Source organism: Acartia tonsa, chromosome 15 (assembly GCF_053477335.1).
Source record: "Acartia tonsa isolate MP-2025a chromosome 15, ASM5347733v1, whole genome shotgun sequence".
NCBI lineage: Eukaryota > Metazoa > Arthropoda > Copepoda > Calanoida > Acartiidae > Acartia > Acartia tonsa.
Genome location: NC_137274.1, coordinates 20,220,717 through 20,240,804, shown reverse-complemented (window position 1 = coordinate 20,240,804; position 20,088 = coordinate 20,220,717). Strand labels below are relative to the sequence as shown.

Genomic DNA, 20,088 nt, shown 5'->3' with positions numbered 1-20,088 from the left:
TACATAAATACAATGTATTATCAGAGAGAGAGAGAGAGAGAGAGAGAGAGAGAGAGAGAGAGAGAAAGAGAGAGAGGGGACAATGGACTGTTTATTACACTAGTCCTCAAAGTTTTATATTAACGTTTTCTTATTTGTTGGCTTAACAGTGAATTATGATTCGTTGTTTCATTAAAAATGAGTGTTCAAACTTTTTAACCACTTTTTTTACGCTAAACACGGGGGAATAATTTTGTGTGTATCATCATTATTGGGGATGTGCATCAATTTATCGGCCATTGTCTTATCCCTTTAGATCCCTGGTGTATTTTAGTGCTGTCTTTTTCTAGTAATTTTCTGGACACTAGTGTAAGAGTATTACTATTGTAGTGAGAGAAAAGTGACCTTGCAGAAAAAATGCATTAAAAACAAGGATGACAACATCCATAAAAAAGCGTTTGTAAGATGCAGTTGCAATATTTTGAAAAATAAAAAAAAATGTAAACAACAATCCCCTCTTGCTCCAAGTTCTTCAACCTTTCAAAAAGTATTTTTTTAATAATATAAATTATGAAAATTGAATATTTAACAGCATTTTTACATACCCAACTTTTATAAAGATGCGATGCATCCCTACAATTCACTGAAAGCTAAAAAGTAACATATAATGTCTAATTCAAGATTGACTTTTTGTACACATTATTTACTGATTTGTGTTTTTTTTTCATTACAGGACGATTGAGAATAAAAACCTTAGTTTTTAAAATATATATTTGGCCTGTACAAAGATGTTAGTTTGATAAAGTAGTCTTGGGTTGAGATGGATCAATAGCTTTTAAATCCATAAAAGCGAATCTCTGTAACGAATATTTACTCTTGTAGAGTGTCAGAACTAAATACGCAAAGATATGTATAATTTTTAATAAAATTGTACGTAAATGTGTTTCAAAACTTCTTAAATACAGAATACAGTTTAAGGACATACTTACACTTTTGTGACTTGATTATAGAGATACCTCGCTTACAATATTGTACCTTGTTGTAATATGAATCAGTCCTCTAAAAATCAGATCAATAATTTAATTAAATCTTAGTAAATGTTGTTGTCCAAAAAAGTTAAAAAGCAATATGTTTTTAATAAACGTACTAACATTATGATAATGATTATAGAGTTACTAAGCTTTCAACGTCGTACCTAACTGTTATAGGAATTATCATGCAAAGTTTGAAATCTATAGGACAATTTTGACATGTCGAAATTAACGACAAGAGCCCTATATAAATTGTTTCCATTTTAACAAGGATAACAACATCATAAAAAATCATATTTCCCGTTACAGACGTTTATGGGGTGAAAATCACTCAACAATTAGCCATATGACGTCATAAAAATGAGAGGAGAAAAGTAAAGAAATACCCCTAAAAAAGAGAGAGATAATCACTAATTTCTATGACGTCACTTGGCTGATTTTTGAATGACTTTCTCCCCCTACGTTACGGACAGACGGACCGAACAATGGACAATCAAAGTGAATTAAAGAGGTCCATAGCTAATAAATTCAAGAATGACAGCATTCATAAGTAGAACAGCAAAAAAGAAATTATAAAAAGTTTTTTAAAAAGTTTAAAGTAAGTGCATGGGTGGGGGGGGGAGGTATTTTTAATCCTTACTCCTTTACTTTAATCCTATACTGAAAGTACCTTAACCCTGCAGGGCTAGCTTTTACCCAATTTAGCCTAAACCTGACATAGAGCAATAAGCACACCAAAACGTCTACATGAGCATAAACAAAAAATGTATGTTTAAAATGTTGTGAACCATAAGAGATGCTTCGCCGATAACATAATCTAAAAATTAGGTAGATGGGATAATTATATATGTTTGATATTTAATACCTGTTATATTTTTGTAAAAAAAATAATAGAAAAAAAATTTTCTGGAGGGGGGGAATTTTTTTCTAGGGGCAATTCCTCTTGGAAGGGTGGTGGTACCCTACCCCAAAATATAAACCTTCCCGGGAAAAAAAATAAGATTATGATGTTGTTTTGTGAAGCAATTGTGCTTTTGTAACATGAAATTATTATTCCGTTTCTTAAATATACTAGCTTCCTATGCAAAGCTTCAATGTAAAGGAGAACCATATCGGTACAGTGGTTAGCGAGATCTTAAATCACAGACATACACACATAGAATGATATAGAAGTAAGAGAGAATCTAAAGGGAGAAGACTATGGCCGAGAAATTGATGTACATCCCCAATGATGATAACACAAAATTCCCTTTTTTGTAAATTACAATTATTGATTGAAACGTATGGACACCTAACTTAAAAACCCACCAAAAATATTTCAATAAAAGTCTCCAAGGTTGTTAAGCCAACGAATATGAAAACGTTATTGTAAAACTTTGGGGACTACTGCACTAAACAGCCTAATGTCCCCTCCCTCCATGAAAAAGACTGAATCAAGTTTTCAAATCTGGGAAGGTTTTTAGCTACAGATATTTTGAAGCAGCAGGCTACTTTTTAAAAGCGAAGCTTCTCTATAGGGTCTTTCCGTTCGTTCGTGAGTATGTCCATTTTAGACATGCTGATTTTCAACTTTTAAACTTTTTAAGTGACATAATTATCATATTGATCTGTTTTTTTTGGAATACTAACTCCTAGGCTACTTTGTTTTCTTTCCAAACAAATAAGAAAACGTTATCATAAAAAATTTGGGGACTGGAGTGTTATATAAAGCCCAATGTCCCCTCCCTCCCTTGTTAATTCTAGAATGGCCGACAAATAGATGTACATCCCAAATGATGATACACAAAAGAACTCCTTGTGTAGATTAAGATTAGTGGTTGAAACGTTTGGACACTCAACTTAATAAATTAAAGTTCAATAAAACTCCTCAAAATTGTTAAGCAAATAAATAAGAAAACGTTATTATAAAACTTTGGGGACTAGAGTGTAATGTACAGCCCATTGTCCCCTCCCTCCCTGGTTAATTATAGAATGGCCGCTCTAAAGGGATAAGACAATGGCCGATAAATTGATGTATATTCCCAATGATGATACACAAAATAACTCCTTAAGTAGATTAAGATTAGTGGTTGAAACGTTTGAACACCAAACTTAATGACCAACCAAACAAAATTCACTAAAGTCCCCAAAGTTGTTAAGCTAGCCAACAAATAAGAAAACGTTTTTATAAAACTTTGGGGACTAGAGTTTAATATACAGCCTAATGTCCACTCCCTCAATAGTTAATTATTGAGGACAACATCCATAAAAGCGAAGCTCTGAACATTAACTCTGACAGACGAACATTAACTCATGTAGAGTGTCAGAACAGAATATACAAATTATAAAAATATAAAAGTTTGGAAAAATATATAAATTTGTTGCAAAACTTCTTAAATACAGAAATCTGTTAAGGACATACTAACAGTTTTAGGACTTGATTATAGAGATGCTTCGCTCATAATATTGTACCTTATTGTAATTGGAATCATTAATCCAAAAATCAGATCAATCGGATGATTTTATCACATAAAATATTGTTGTTAAAAAAGGAAAAAAAAACATGTTTAAAGTGGACGTACGGACATTCTATGTAACGATTATAGAGTTGCTACGCTTTCTAAATCGTACTTAACTACTGCAGGAATCACTATGCAAAGTTTGAGATCGATAGGACAATTCTAACATGCTTAAATTACTGAAAAAAGCTATCCAATACGTACGGACGTACAGACCAACCCTAATTATAGAATTGCCGCGCTCCTGAAAAACTAAATATAAAAAGGAGAATCCAGGAGAAAAATAAAAGAAAAAAATGTTTTGCATTCAATTTAACAATGCTTTCTTGTTTTAAACCGTATTATAAACAGCTTTCCGCGGATATGAAATGTCCAATTATAAGATTAAAACCGGTTCAAATCCATCGGATAATAATCGGTTTCGAAAATATGTTTAACAATGCTTTCTTGTTTTAAGAAAACATTTTAATAAAGCGAAGCTTTTCTATAATTAGGGTCAGTCCGTACGTCCATAACAGATGTATTTTTTCGTGTTAGAATTGTTCTATTGATTTCAAACTTTGCATGATGAGTGCTTTAACAGTTAGATACGACTAGGAAACATAGCGACTCTATATTCGTTACTAGAATGTCCGTACGTCCATTTTAAACATGTTGTTTTTTTACTTTTTTAACAACAATTTTTTATGTGATATAATCATCCGATTGATCTGATTTTTAAAAAAACTGATTCCTATGACAACAAAGTACAATGTTATAAGAGAAGCTTCTCTATAATCAAGCCTGAAAATGTAAGTATGTCCTTAAACATTATCCTGTATTTAAGCAGTTTTGCAACAAATTTACAAATTTTGTTTTGACTTTCTTTTTTCAAATACACATTTTTAAAAACAAGGATGACAACATCCAAAAAAGCAAAGCTTTAGAATAAACAAACAAACATAAATTATTAATTAGTATATGCAAGGAAAATTAAATATTAATGTTATAGAAATAGTTGCCTAAATACAGGATACTGTTTAAGGACATACTGACAGTTTTTGGACTTATTTATAGAGAAGCTTGGCAAATAACATTATTCCTTGTTGTCCTAGAAATCAATATTCCAAAAATCAGATGAATATATCATACAGAAAATGTTGTAAAAAAAATTTCAAATGAACGTACAGACTTTCTGGTAACGATAAAGAGTTGCTACACTTATATTTATACCTTATTGTTAATCTTAGTATCTATCTATCTATTTATAAATTTCAAGACGTAAGAAAGAACCAGTTTCTATCTATCTATCTATCTATCTATACATATATCTATCTATCTATATACTATACAATTATCTATCTATGTATCTTAGTATCTATCTATCTATAAATTTCAAGACGTAAGAAAGAACCAGTTTCTATCTATCTATCTATACATATATCTATCAATCTATCTATCTATATACTATACAATTATCTACCTATGTATCTTAGTATCTATCTATCTATAACTTTCATGACGTAAGAAAGAACCAGTTTCTATCTATCTTTCTATCTATCTATCTATACATATATCTATCTATCAATCTATCTATCTATAAATTTCAAGACGTAAGGAAGAACCAGTTTCTATCTATCTATCTATTTACACATATATCTATCAATCTATCTATCTATCTATCTATATATCTATCTATCTATGTATCTTAGTATCTATTTATCTATAAATTTCAGAACACGTAAGAAAGAACCAGTTTCTATCTATCTTTCTATCTATCTTTCTATCTATCTATCTATACATATATATATCTATGTATCTTAGTATCTATCTATCTATCCATCCATCTATTTATCTATCTATCTATATATTTCAAGACGTAAGAAAGAACCAGTTTCTATCTATCTAAGATTAAAAAATACAACATTTATAAAACGATATAAGATGTCATTTTTTTTGTTTCGTATACTTAAATTTTGTAATAAAGAATTTTGAGGGAGGGTTAAACTAGCTATTAAAAGGCAGGGAGGGGTGGTGTTTATTACACTAGTCCCCAATGTTGTATAATACGTTTTCTTATTCGTTGGCTTTATAACTTTGGGGACTATTTTGATTGGTTAGTTCATTTCTGAACGTTTCAACCACTAACTGTAATCTGTAGAAGGAGCAATTTTGTGTATAATCATCGGGGATGTACATCAATTTATAGGCCATTGTCTTATCCCTTTATATCTCTGATTATTAGGGCTGGATTTTGATATTTGAGCATAATTTTAATTTTTTACCTCATTTTCAAGTTTCATTATCTTTAGAATCTAATTAAACAAGGATGACAACATCCATAAGTACATAATCTATTATGAAATAGACAAACGGACAAAGTGAGTTATAAAGATGATTAACTGATATCTTAACAAAGAAAATAATAGAGATACAATATACAAATAAATATGCAAAAAAATTAAATCACGAAACCTTAAAAAATGTCTGAAAGTTTTAAAAAATAAAAAAACTAAACTCTGCATAAATTCATATCCTTATAATAAAGTAACAGGATGTGTGTTTCGTTTCTGTACCGAAGGATCTCGCTAACCCCTGAACCGATCGAATTCTTCTTTACAGGGTAGCCTCTAATAGGTCCCGGGAAGGTTTATAACTATTTTAGGGGAGAGTACCGCCACCCTCCCAAGCGAAATCACCCCTAGAAAAAAATATCCCCCCCCCCAAAAAAAAAAGAAATAATTTTTTTTAAATCTAGAATAAAAAATGGGGTCGGGGAGGGGGGGAGGTTCGCTCAACCCCATCCTAAAATTTTTTTTATTTACTTTAAAAAAATCTAAATTAAAAAATAGGTTTTGTGATTCAAACACCCCCCTCCTCAAGTGCCTCTAGAGGCCTCTTGGGGGCGTAGCCGTTAGTGGAGTATAAATGTTGGCAAGAAGTTTCAGCCGTGTATCTTTTGTAGGAGCTGAGAAAATCACCTTTCAGACGGACAGACGGACATTTCAAATTATAGAGTAGCTTCGCTACTTAAAAAGGAAAAAAATAGCATTTTGAGAATTTTGATATTTCTATATTTGATGTTTTAAGTTTTCCTCAGAATTATTATATTATTTTATTCTTTTTATAAGCGAAACTACTCTATAATTCACTATGTCTGTCCGTCAGTCAGTCAGTTCGTAACGCTATGGGGGAAACGTGATTTTCTCGGCTCCTATTCAAGATAGACAGATGAAATTTTTAGTGAGGATTCCCATATGCCCATCTGATATATAAATTGTTTTGTCCGCCTGTCTGTTATTTGGGATGCTAGATCGATTCCTAGACTTTTAGGTTTTCGTAATTTTCTCTATTCCTATTCAAGATTGAGGGCTGAAATCATCAGGGATTGAATATGCTCATATTCTACATTTTCCCATCAAGTTTCATTAAGATTTGTCTATTAATTGCGGTGCTAGATCGATTCTTAGAATGTTAAGTTTTGCTGATTTTAAAGGTTGCGTGATTTTAAAGGTTGCATAATTTTAAAGGTTTCGTGATTTCCCTATTTTACAAAAATTTAAAGTTTACATGTATGACACTGCTCTATATCAAAATTTTCCCGATATTCTTTCATCATTTTTGAGCCTCACTACTTATGGATATTGTCATCCTTGTTTTTTGTTAATTTTTCTGTTGTTATAAGCAATGAACTTATTTATTCTTGTCAAATGTTTGTTTTCTTAAAAATGTCAAAAATAGATTAAAAACAATTTCCTATATTATCTTATAACTTTGTAAGACTTTAACTAACCCCCCCCCCCACCTTTTATCTCCTTCAATTTATAAGAAATCCTTATAATAATGTAACAGGATATTTGTCTGTCTGTGTGTACCAAAGGATCTCGCTAACCGCAAAACCGATTCTCTAGTCAGAGAGGGGGGGGGGATGTAAATGGTTCTTATTTTAACAAGATAGGAAACTGTAAGAAACTAAGAAAGTAATGTTTAACACATTTAAATGGAGGAGGATTTAAATAGATATATATATATATATATATATATATATAGATAGATAGATAGATAGATAGATGGATAGATAGATAGATAGATAGATAGATAGATAGATAGATAGATAGATAGATAGATAGATAGATAGATAGATATATAGATAGATAGATAGATAGATAGATAGATAGACAGATAGATAGATAGATAGATAGATAGATAGATAGATAGATAGATAGATAGATAGATAGATAGATAGATAGATAGATAGATAGATAGATAGATAGATAGATAGATAGACAGATAGATAGATAGATAGATAGATAGATAGATAGATAGATAGACAGATAGATAGATAGATAGATAGATATTGTTAGATAGATACTTAAAAGTTGAACAAATGCAGGGAGGGAGGGGACAATGAGCTGCTTATTACACTAGTCCCTAAAGTTTTGTAATAACATTTTCTTATTTGTTGGCTTTCCTAACATTTTTGGGGACTTTAGTGAATTTTGATTGGTTGATTTATCAAGTTTAGTGTTTATACATTTTAACCATTAATTTTAATCTACAGAAGGGATGATTTTGTGTATCATCAGCGGGGATGTACATCAATTTATCGAGCATTGTCTTATCCCTTTAGATCCCTAATTTAATTGCCCCCCAAAAATCAAAGCTTTGTAAAACAAGTTATGCGTGCTAAAACAGGAAAAAACAAAACAATGCTCGGATGTTTAAAACAGGGCTTGGCAGCCGCGTTTGGAACAGGTTTAGATTAAAATTTTTAAGTTTAATAATATGACAATTTCACCAGGGATCTAAAGGGATAGGTTAGGGGGCCGAGCATCTACGGCTAGGCAGGCCAGGAGGCCGAGCGCTGCAGCCATGACCTTTATCAACTGTGGAGGCTACTTTCCTTAGGAGGCTAATTTTCTTAAGTAAATGTCCCGAGGCTACTTTGTCCGGGTGCTACTTTGTCCGGAGGCTACTTTATACGAGGCTACTTTGGCCGAGGCTACTTTGTCCAAGATCCATCAAAATTTTTCAAAAGTCCCCAAACTTGCTGAGTCAGCGATAAAGAAAACGTTATTATAAATATTTGGGGACTGGTGTAATAAACAGCCCATTGTCCCCTCTCTCTCTCTGCTAACATGGGCAGCTGCCGAGCCCTTTGTTTAAATGCTTTAAAATAAATAAATCAAAGGTGGGTCAGTAAAATTTTTTATCCTGTCTGTTAGACTGTGTGTGTGTGTGTGCATGTGTGTGTGTATGAGTGTGTGTGTACTGAAGGATCTCGGTAAATGCTGAACCAATATGGTTCTTTTTATTTAGTGAAGCTTCTCTTAGTCTCTTAGGTTTATAACGATTTATAGAGAAAGAAAGAGAGAGAGAGAGAGGGAAAGAGAAAATTTTAAAAATATAGAAATAGAGTTAAATAAAGAGAGAGAGAGGGAGAGATAGAGATAAAGATAGATAGATAGATAGATAGAGAGAGAGAGAGAGAGAGAGAGAGAGAGAGAGAGAGAGAGAGAGAGAGAGAGAGAGAGAGAGAATAAAAATGTAAAAGAGCAAAGGAGAAATTTTTTGAATTTTTAAAGTTTCTAGCAGAACAAGTGTTCTTTTGTGTTAATTATAATGTTTGTTTTTTGAGCGAAGCTTTTCTATTAATTAGCCTGTTCGTCGTAACTCCATTTGGCATTTTCAATTTATGAGGAGTCCCCACAGTTTTATTAGTTTATTTACCAAGGTGGAGACTTTTATAGAATTTGAATAGTTAAGTTTAGTGTACACATTTTTCAACCATTTCAACATTTTTGATTTGTTCTAAACTTCCAAATAATGCTTACTAAAATTTTTTTTATCCGACGTGTTAAACTTATATTTAATTTAGTGGTTAAAACGTTCGAACAATGAAATCAATCAAACAACCTAAATAAAGTCCCCAAAGTTATTCAGCCAACGAATAAGAAAATGTCATTTAAAAACTTTGGGGACTAGTGTAATAAACTGCCCATTATCCCCTCTTTTACAAGGAATATAAAGCATAGTATCATAGACAACTTTCCGCTGATATTATCCGCGGATTGTATGACTGAGAACCGGTCCTAATCCAGCGGATTGTAAGCGGATTTGTATTTATTTCAGATTATTAAATTAAAATGGCCGGACCTCCAAGAAATGAGCTGCACAATGAATCTGAAAACTCTAGGTTCAAACAACAGTCTTTTGAATCCGATTAATATCCGTTGGATTAGAACCTGTTCTCAGCTATAATATCCGCATAATGTCCGCGGATAGCTGTCTATAATACGATAGTATACATAGATATATAAAACTCAGGGATCTAAAGGGATAAGACAATTGCCTATATCTTGATGTGATGTTACTTGGAGGTAGACATTTATTTTTCAGTATGGCTTTGAAACCGATTAATATCCGATGGATTAGAACCTGTTCTCAGCTATATTATCCATTTAATGTCCGCGGATAGCTGTCTATAATACGATAGTATAAAACTTAAAAGAAATTTCCAGTATGGCTTCCAAATCGATTAATATCCGCTGGATTAGATCCATTTCTCAGCCATGCTGAAACACCATGTATAGCATCGTGGTACAGACAATTTTCCGGTAACAATAAAATAAAAATCATAAAATTAATTCCAGTTTTGTAACAAAATAGGTTTAAGTAAAGGCACCAAATTTTTCATTATCCGGGAACTAAAGGGATAAGACAATGGCCAATAAATTGATGATACACAAAATTATCCCTTCTGTAAACCAAAATTAGTGATTCAAACATTTGGTCACTTAAACTTAATGAACCTATCAAAATTCAATAAAAGTTCCCAAAGTTGTTAAGCAAATTAATTTAAAAAAACGTTAAATCTTCCAGAATGCAAATTAAATAAAAAATATAATTCGTCTGATACAATTATGCATCTATGAACATTTTCCGTCTTGTTTTTTATTAACCCTTACAGATCGGGCCCCAATTCCCACCTAAGAGCCCAGGGTGTCCCATAGTGTAGTGGTTAGCGCACTACGCTGTGGTTGGGAGAAACTGAGTTCAAGTCCCCACATAGACTCTGCACTTGGTTGACAAATGCTGTCGCAATTTGTCAGATTATGATCACGCAACCTTCCCTAAGATGCCCTAGGGTTGTAAGAGGGGAGATTTGTAGGAAGTTAGGATTCTACAAATCAAGCAGCTCTAACCATGCTTTCCCTCATCCATGCTCCTCGTATGAGAGTGCCATTAATTAGGGTGGCTTAATATGGAACACCTGCCAAAACTCTAGGCCAGGGTGATGTAATAATTGAGTAGCTTCCACGAGAATTGCGGGTCAGCTTGTAATGTAACATAGAATACAATAAGCTGTGCGCGAAGCTTACCAATCTAAGATTGGCCAAAGGATTCTCACTTCCAGTCTCCATGTGTATCTGAGTCCTAACTTCAGAGAATCATGGCTACAACAACAACAACCTAAGAGCCCCCCTCCCCCCCTCTATCTCGGCTCCTGTTACAGATAAAGACGTAAAATTTTTGCAGCTGGGATGACCAAATTTTAGGATGAACTAATATTTTTTATAACAAAAAAATTACTTTTTCTAATCATCGCCGAAAAACGGCAAATAACGGAAACCGCTATTTTCGGCGGTTACGGCGGTTAGCGGCGCCAATTAATATTATTATCTGTTTATTGTTGATCAAGGATTTACCAAAAAAATTTGTAGGTCTCTAGCTGAAATAGAAGCCACGATATTCATGATATATTTCTGGTGTAAAAGCCGGACAAAAATCGGTTATAAAGTCGGCTTTGACCGGACACCACGACCGACACAGACCAGATATCCTAATAAAATCATCTCTTGCCGACGTATAATTACTAAACTTAAAAAGTCATGAAGTCACATCTCTCCATCTTATCTACAAAAAGATGAGATTGAAAAAACTAGGGGGGGGGGGGGGCTCTTGGAGCTCCCCCCCTCCCCGATCTGTAAGGGTTAAAGACTGTTGTTTTTTCAGTGATATTAGTTAGTCTATTTCAGGCTCTATTAGGCAACATTTTAAAACATTTAAAACCGATCAATATCCGCTGGATTAGAACCTGTTTTAAGCTATACTATCCGCGGAAAGCTGGCTTCTTATACGAAGTTATGAAATATATAAAACGCAGGAATCTAAAGGGATGCTAATGTTGCTAATGTCGTATGGGTGAGTTGGACCTGGACTAACAGTCAACTTGTCAACTCAAGGCCAGACTCTTGGTCCTTCACCTCATACCCGTGGTACAGTACATTACAGACAACCAACTCTCTGTGATGCACGACCTTTGTCTGAGAAGTCCTAACTGTGCATGGTAACGAGTTGCGCCTGTTTTGGGCCAAGGCATTCCCCCCACTCTAACTATTTATGTCGCGCATCTGACATAGTAGCAGTGGGAACCATTTTTAACGTCTTTAGTTATGACGCGGTGTCGGACCGAGATTCGAACCTAACACCTTCCCGACGAGAGGATAAGACAATGGCCAATAAATCATGGTGTTATTTTAGTGCGTTAGGAAAATATTTTCCAGTGTTTGGCTTCGAAAACAATTAATATTCGATGGATTAGAATCGGTTCTAAGTCATACTGAGAAATTATGTCTAGCATCGAATATAAAACTGGTTTTAATCTTATAATTGTATATTTGTTTATAATACAATTCTAAAAATAACGTTTATGCCTCTAGGGGCGTAACCGCTAGTTTTAGATAAAATAAATGTTTAAAATGTTGACATCTAGACTGTATTGGAATTATAGTTTCTATAATATTTCCAGCAATATCTTTATAATAAAGTAAAAAGATCTCAATCTGTCTGATGTACCGATATGCTTCTCCTTTAAATTGTAGATTCTCATAGGTTCTGGAAAGGTTTATAACCATTTTGGGAGAAGGTACCACCACGCTCCCAAGAATACTCTTTACATAGATTGAAAAGAATACATTTTATGTTCCCTAGATGCCTCTTGGGGCATAGCTGCTAGTTTTAGATAAAATGAATTTGTCTGTTTGTTTATTTGTCTGTTTGTCCGTTAGTCTGTTTGTCTGTTTGTCTGTCTGTTTATCTGTCTGCTTGTCTGTTTGTCTGTCTGTTTGTCTGTCTGTCTGTCTGTCTGTTGTCTGTCTGTCTGTTGTCTGTCTGTCTGTTTGTCTGTATGTTTGTCTGTATGTCTGTCTGTATGTCTGTCTGTTTGTCCGTTTGTGCGTTTGTCTGTCTGTCTATCTTTCTGTCTGTCTGTGTGTCTGTTTGTCTGTCTGTCTGTCTGTCTGTTTGTTTAGATAAAATTAATGTTTAAGATGTTGAAAATCTAGATTGTATTGGAATTATATTATCAGTAATATTTCCAGCCATATCTTTATAATAAAGTAAATCTGTCTGTTTGTCTGTTTGTCTGTCTGTCTGTCTGTTTGTCTGTATGTCTGTATGTCTGTATGTCTGTCGTCTGTATGTCTGTCTGTCTGTCTGTCTGTCTGTCTGTCTGTTTAGATAAAATTAATGTTGAAAATGTTGAAAATCTAGACTGTATTGGAATCATAGTATCAGTAATATTTCCAGCCATTCTATTCACAAACTCAAATTTAGAAGCGAGTAACCTTACTCAACAAGTGAATCTTACAAGGTAAGGCAAAGGAGAACCGTATTGGTTCATCAGTTAGCAAGATTCTTTGATACAGACAAACACACAGGCAGCCTGTTAATTTGATATAATGATATGAAGCAGCTTATAGTGCCTAATAAAAATCACACCATACAAATGACCAATGATAGGCCACTACACACTCTAATTAACCAATGATAGGCCACTATACACTCAAATTAACCAATGATAGGCCAGTATACACTCGAATTAACCAATGATAGGCCACTATACACTCTAATTAACCAATGATAGGCCACTATACACTCTAATTAACCAATGATAGGCCACTATACACTCTAATTAACCAATGATAGGCCACTATACACTCTAATTAACCAATGATAGGCAACTATACACTCTAATTGACCAATGGTAAAATGTAAACTGGCCTATTATTGGTCATTTGTATTGTATGACGTCATTTTTATTAGGCTCTATAAGCTGCTTCATATAATCATTTTAAATATATGTCTGTGTGTGTATGTATCGAAGGATCTCGCTAACTGCTAAACCGATATAGTTCTCCTTTACAGGGTAGCTTCTCGTAGGTCCTGGGAAGGTTTATAGCTATTTTTGGGGAGGGTAACACCACCCTCTCAGGAGAAATCGACAAAAATCTAAAAGATATAAATAGCAGCAAGATAAGGTTATTCCAGTATGGCTTTGAAACCGATCAAAATCCGCTATATTAGAACCGGTTCTCAGCCATACCAAACAGTCATATACAGCATCGTATTACAGATAATTATCTACAAATATTAATTTAAAAATTATAAAATTAATACAAGTTTTGTTAGCCCGGTCCTTCGGCCTCTGGTGGCTAACAAACCTTGTTTTAATATCATAATTTTTCATTTTAAGATCCACGGAAAGCTGTCTATAATACGATTCTAACTGTAACAAAGGATGACAACATCCATAAGTAGCAAAAAAGATAAAAAACATCATGGAAATGACACACGGACAAAGTGAGTTATACAACAGATGTTCAATTGTTATAACAAAAAAAAGAGAGATATTATAATAAACCTTTCTCGTATTAAGTTGAATCCGGTGGATAGGAACCGGTTCTCATCCATACGAAAAAACTATGTCTAGCATCGTATTATATCCAGCTTGCTACGAATATAAAAATGTACAATCATAAGATTAAAACCAGTTTTTAAGCCCGTGCCTTCAGAACCTTTGGCACCTCGGGGCTAAAAAAAAACTGGTTTTAATCTTATAATTGTACATTCTATATCCACGGAAAGCTGATTATATGCGAGAAATAACTATTACGTCTTTGAAGCCTGACCGTCAGACAGACGGACAAAATCCATGTAGACTAGATGTATATTTGTCATAGGAATCTCCACGGTAATTTTCAGCTGTCTATCTTTAATGGCAGTGGAAAGAATCACAGTTCACCGCATATTGTCCGTTTTTATTTTATTTAGAAGTGTCCATACTTTTTCACCACTAATTTTAATCTACATAAGGGGTATTTTTGTTGTACATAATTGGGGTTGTATATTTACTTATTATCGATTGCCTTCACCCCTTTACCTTGTAATATACTAGCTGCTACGCCCCTAGAGGCCTCTTGGGGGCACTTGAGGAGGGGAGAGTTGAATCCCAAAAGAAAAGTAAAATTTTTATACGGTCGATTTTTCATGGAGGGGTGGTGGTACCCTCCCCCAAAAGACCTATGATAAGATACCCTGTTAATAAGAACTTGATCGGCTCAGCGGTTAGCAAGATCCTTCAGTACAGACAAACAAACAAACAGACAGACATCCTGTTACTTTATTATAAGGATAGTTAGATCTTAAAATATTTGACATTTAAATTATGTCATAAAAAATCCTCTAATATTTTTTGTAAAAATCTTTGAATTTTTATATTTTTTGTCAGTATTAAAATGTTATTGTAACGAGTATTACTAAGAAACACAGTGTAATACATTTTATGTTAAATCATCCTAATAATAAAGTAAAAGGATATCTATCTGTCTGTCTGTTTGTTTGTCTGTTTTTACCAAAGGATCTTGCTAACCGCTGGACCGATATGGTTCTCCTTTACAGGGTAGCTTCTCATAGGTCCTGGGAAGGTTTATAGCTATTTCCAACCTCCCAAAAGAAATCGTCAAAAAAAACCGCCTATTGGCGATCTTTCTTAGAAGGGTTGGTTAATTGATCCCTCCCCCCAAAATGGTTATAAACCTTCCCAGGACCTACATGAGAAGCTACATTGTAAAGGAGTTATTAGACGATTATGTAAAGTTAAATAGATAGATAGATAGATAGATTGATAGATAGATAGAGAGAGAGAGAGAGAGAGAGAGAGTGAAAGAGAGAGAGAGAGAGGGAGATAAAGTGAGAAAAAGAGGAAAAAACACAGGAAGAAAGAGAGTAGGAAAGGGAGAGAGGGGGAGAGAGATAGAGAGAGAGAGAAAGAAAGAAAAATAAAGAGTGAGAGAGAGAGAAAGAGAGAGAGAGAGAGAGAAAAAGAGAGAGAATGAAAGAGAGAGTAAGAGAAGGAAAGAGAGAGAGAGAGAGAGAGAGAGAGAGAGAGAGAGAGAGAGAGAGAGAGAAAGAGAGAAAGAGGATAGGAGAGAGAGAAAGAGAGAAAGAGGATAGGAGAGAGAGAGATAGAAACAGACAGACTCAAAGACATCCTATTACTTATATTTATATCTTTTTAGAATAACTTTAATCACAAATGGAACAACTATCTCAAATAGAACCCTAGATAATCTTGCAAATGACTACAGGTAATAATAGTTATTTTATATTTATATTCGCATCGTTTTAAAGACAGATTTCCGCGGATATTAAAAAGAAAAATTATACGATTAAAACATTGAGTGGCCTAGCAAAACTTGTAATAATAATATCATTTTTATTTAATAATCGCAGAAAACTGTCGTTAATATAATGCGATGCAAGATTTTTAAGATTATTCCAGTTTTGTTGCACCTTGCAGGAATAAAATAGATTAAAAATTGAACAGCGTAATATGCCTCCAATAAATGATGTCATACAATTAAATGACCAATGATGGGCCAGTATACATTGTAATTGACCAATGGAAAAATTTTACACTGGCCTCTCTTTGGTCATTTTATTGTATGACGTTATTTTTGGGGGGCACTTTACGCTGTTTCCAGAAGTGGCCAAAGTTTTTAAATCACGGTATCTTATTCGTTGGCTTTAAAAACTTTTATTGAATTTTGTTTGGTAAGTCCAAAACAAACAGAATCTAAAGGGATAAGACAAATTAATGATGATGCACAAAGTTTACCCCTTCGTTGGATTACAATTATTCATTGAAACGTTTAGACAATCAATATAATGAACCAACCAATTAAAATTAAATAAAATTTACCAAAGTTATTAAGCCAACGAATAAGAAAAGGTTATTATAAAACTTTGGTGACTAGTGTAATAAACAGCCCAATGTCCTCTTCCTTCCTGAGTTTCAACCAATAATTTAAGTATATAAAAAAAGTTTTGGGCAGAAAATAAATTTAACACCCATTGTCTTATCCCTGGTTTATATCTCATTGAGGGAGGTAGGGGACATTGGGCTGTTTATTACACTAGTCCCCAAAAGTATATGATATCCTTTTTTATTCGTTTCCTTAACAACTTTGGGGGCTTATATTAAATTTTGATTTTTTGGTTCATTAAGTTGAGTATTCAAACGTTTCAACCACTTATCATATCTACAAAAGTGGTAATTTTGTATATCATCATGAAGGATGTACATCAATTAATCGGCAATTTCAGTCTATCTATCTATCTATCTATCTATCTATCTATCTATCTATCTATCTATCTATCTATCTATCTATCTATCTAACTATCTATCTATCTATCTATCTAACTATCTAACTATCTAACTATCTATCTATCTATCTATCTATATTTCAGTCATGTACGTACTGTGAATCTACTGTATTACACTGTGCCATATCTATTCAGGAATCATCAATCAATTATTTTTAACTACACATAATGATCCCCGAAAGTTTTTTTTGTCGGAAGCTAAAGATTTCAATGAATTCAAAACTTATTACAAGGAAATTAAGGAAATTGGAGACAATTGTAATTTATTACAATTGTCGAAAAATTTTCAATTTTTCCATATACCCTGATCATGAGAAAAATTTTATATACCGGTTTACGGGGGGGGTTGGAGGTAATGCCTTGAATATTTAGGGGGGAAGGGGGTGACCTAGGAAAATGGGAAAGGTGTCAAAAGTTGCGTATTTACCATACGCAGATAGCAAAAAAAAGTTTGGGGTGATCGGACCAACGGTCCGCGCGTGGTGGGCGCGCAAGCGCCCAAAAAACGCCTAAAAAGTTGCGAAACTGAGTTTCCATAAATCCTGACTCATGTGAAAAAAAAGTGAAAATGCAAAACCTTCGATGGGGCAACGTTAATACCGCCAAGACCGTGATAGATAGAGACGAATGGTTTTTTCATGGCACTAAATCTCCGTCAGAGCATTCCGAAACTTTTATTTTGGTGACCCTCATCCCCCCCGAAGGGGGGGATATGGGCCCCCAAAGTTTTGCAATTTGGTGTTTTTCACAAAAACCTGTTGGGTCCATTTTGGACAGGAAAGAGTCATTTTGGCGGGGTCTGAACATCAGGCCCATAAAATTAGCCCATTGAGACGTGTTAGAAACTGAAAAAAAATTTGGACCCGCCAATGACCGTTTTGACCGTTATTGACCGTTAAACGTAGCGATTTTCGATTTTTCGACCAAAACTGGTGCAAGGAGTCGTTTTTTGGGATTGACATACAAAAGCAAGTTTGTCCAACTTTTTGAGGCGGATATTTCATTACTTATGCATGATCCGCCTCGGGCGGACCGTTTGGCCGTTACGCGCCGCCGAAGGCGCGATTTTTGACGTTTTTTCGAAAAATCTCCGTTTTTGCCCCTTTAGGGGGTGCCGGAGTCGTTTTAGCGACGTTGGCCTTTTCTTCACTTTTGTAGAACTTTTTAAGGCGGACATTTCTTTACTTATGCATCATTCACCTCCGGCGGACTGTTTGGCCGTTATTCGCCGCCGAAATCGCGATTTTCGGCGATTTTGCTGTTTGCGAGATTTTAACGGCCATTTTGGAGGCAAAAAAGTCCTCCAATCAGGATAACTCTGAAATACTTTTCTTTTGCAAATTAAATTTGCAACATTTGACGTGAAGTTCATTTTTTTGTACGTCCAACCGGTTTTGTTCCAGTTGAAATTTTAAAAAATGATTACAACTACTGTTATTATTATACCACCCCACGAAATGTATTTACCCCCCTGCAAGAAACAAGTTTGGATGAAATAATTTTTTAAGCCGAAGGCTCCAAAAAAATTATTTCATCCAAACTTGTTTCTTGCAGGGGGGTATTTAGGTTCAGAGGTGACTTCAGTTTTTAGTACATTCCCTCTCTAAATATAACAACTACTGTTATTATTACACCACCCCCCGAAATGTATTTACCCCCCGCAAGAAACAAGTTTGGATGAAATAATTTTTTAAGCCGAAGGCTCCAAAAAAATTATTTCATCCAAACTTGTTTCTTGCAGGGGGGTATTTAGGATCAGCGGTAACTTCAAATTTGATACATTCTCTCTCTCTCTGACAAGGTATAATTACTACATTTAACAATAATATTTTCTAATCAAATACTAATACGCCTCCTAAAACTCTAAATCAAATTATTACCATTATCTGCTTAATTATTATATTACAGTTATTAAGTATATCAAATAAATATTATTAGTCAATTATTATTAACTTATTATTACTTATTGATTACAATAATAGAATTATCAATTATAATATCTAACCTATTACATTCAATCAATTATTACTCACATTAATTACAATTATCTTATTTTTACTTATTGATTATAATTATCAATTATAATATCAAACCTATTACAATCAATCAATAATTTTACTTATAACAATAACATTATCGAAAATAATACAATCAATCAATAATTACACATATTAATTATGATTATAATTATTCATATTATTTCTTGTTATCTTATTATTACTTAGTAATTATACTATCATTATTAATAATTATATTATCATACCCTTTCCAATAAATCAATAATTAGACATAATAATTATAATTTTAATCATTCATATTTTTTCTTGTTATCATATTATTACTCAGTAATTATACTATCATTATTATTAAATATATTATCATACCCTTTACAATCTATTAATAATTACACATAATAATAATAATTCATATTATTTCTTGTTATCTTATTATGGCTTAGAAATTATACTATCATAATTATTAATTATATAATCCTACCCTTTACAATCTATCAATAATTACACATAATAATTATAATTTTAATTATTCATATTATTTCTTGTTATCATATTATTACTCAGTAATTATACTATCATAATTATTAATTATATTATTCTACCCTTTACAATCTATTAATAATTACACATAATAATTATAATTATTCATAATATTTCTTGTTGTCTTATTATGACTTAGTAATTATATTACCATAATTATTAATTATATAATCCTACCCTTTACCATCTATTAATAATCACACATAATAATTATAATTATATATATTCATATTATTTCTTGTTATCTTATTATTACTTAGTAATTATACTATCATAATTATTAATTATATTATCTTACTCTTTCCATAATCTTTACCCTTTACAACTTTACTTATAACAATAACATTATCTAAAATGATACAATCAACCAATAATTACACATATTAATTGTCATTATAATTATTCATATCATTTCTTGTTATCTTATTATTACTTAGTAATTATACTATCATTATTATTAATTATATTATCATACCCTTTACAATCTATTAATAATTACACATAATAATTATAATTATAATTATTCATATTATTTAT

General features: G+C 33.0%; 1 protein-coding gene across 1 annotated transcript; it reads left to right on the top strand.

Annotated features, from left to right (window-relative positions):
- Positions 1 to 9,513: 9,513 nt before the first annotated feature.
- Positions 9,514 to 17,165, top strand: LOC145306980 (uncharacterized). The gene is made up of 6 exons (XM_080149320.1): positions 9,514 to 9,683; positions 11,504 to 11,536; positions 12,264 to 12,282; positions 13,062 to 13,142; positions 15,850 to 15,918; positions 17,081 to 17,165. Exons 1-6 carry the CDS (start codon positions 9,653 to 9,655, stop codon positions 17,163 to 17,165), a joined length of 318 nt encoding a protein of 105 aa, XP_080005446.1. The 5' UTR covers positions 9,514 to 9,652.
- Positions 17,166 to 20,088: the final 2,923 nt, after the last annotated feature.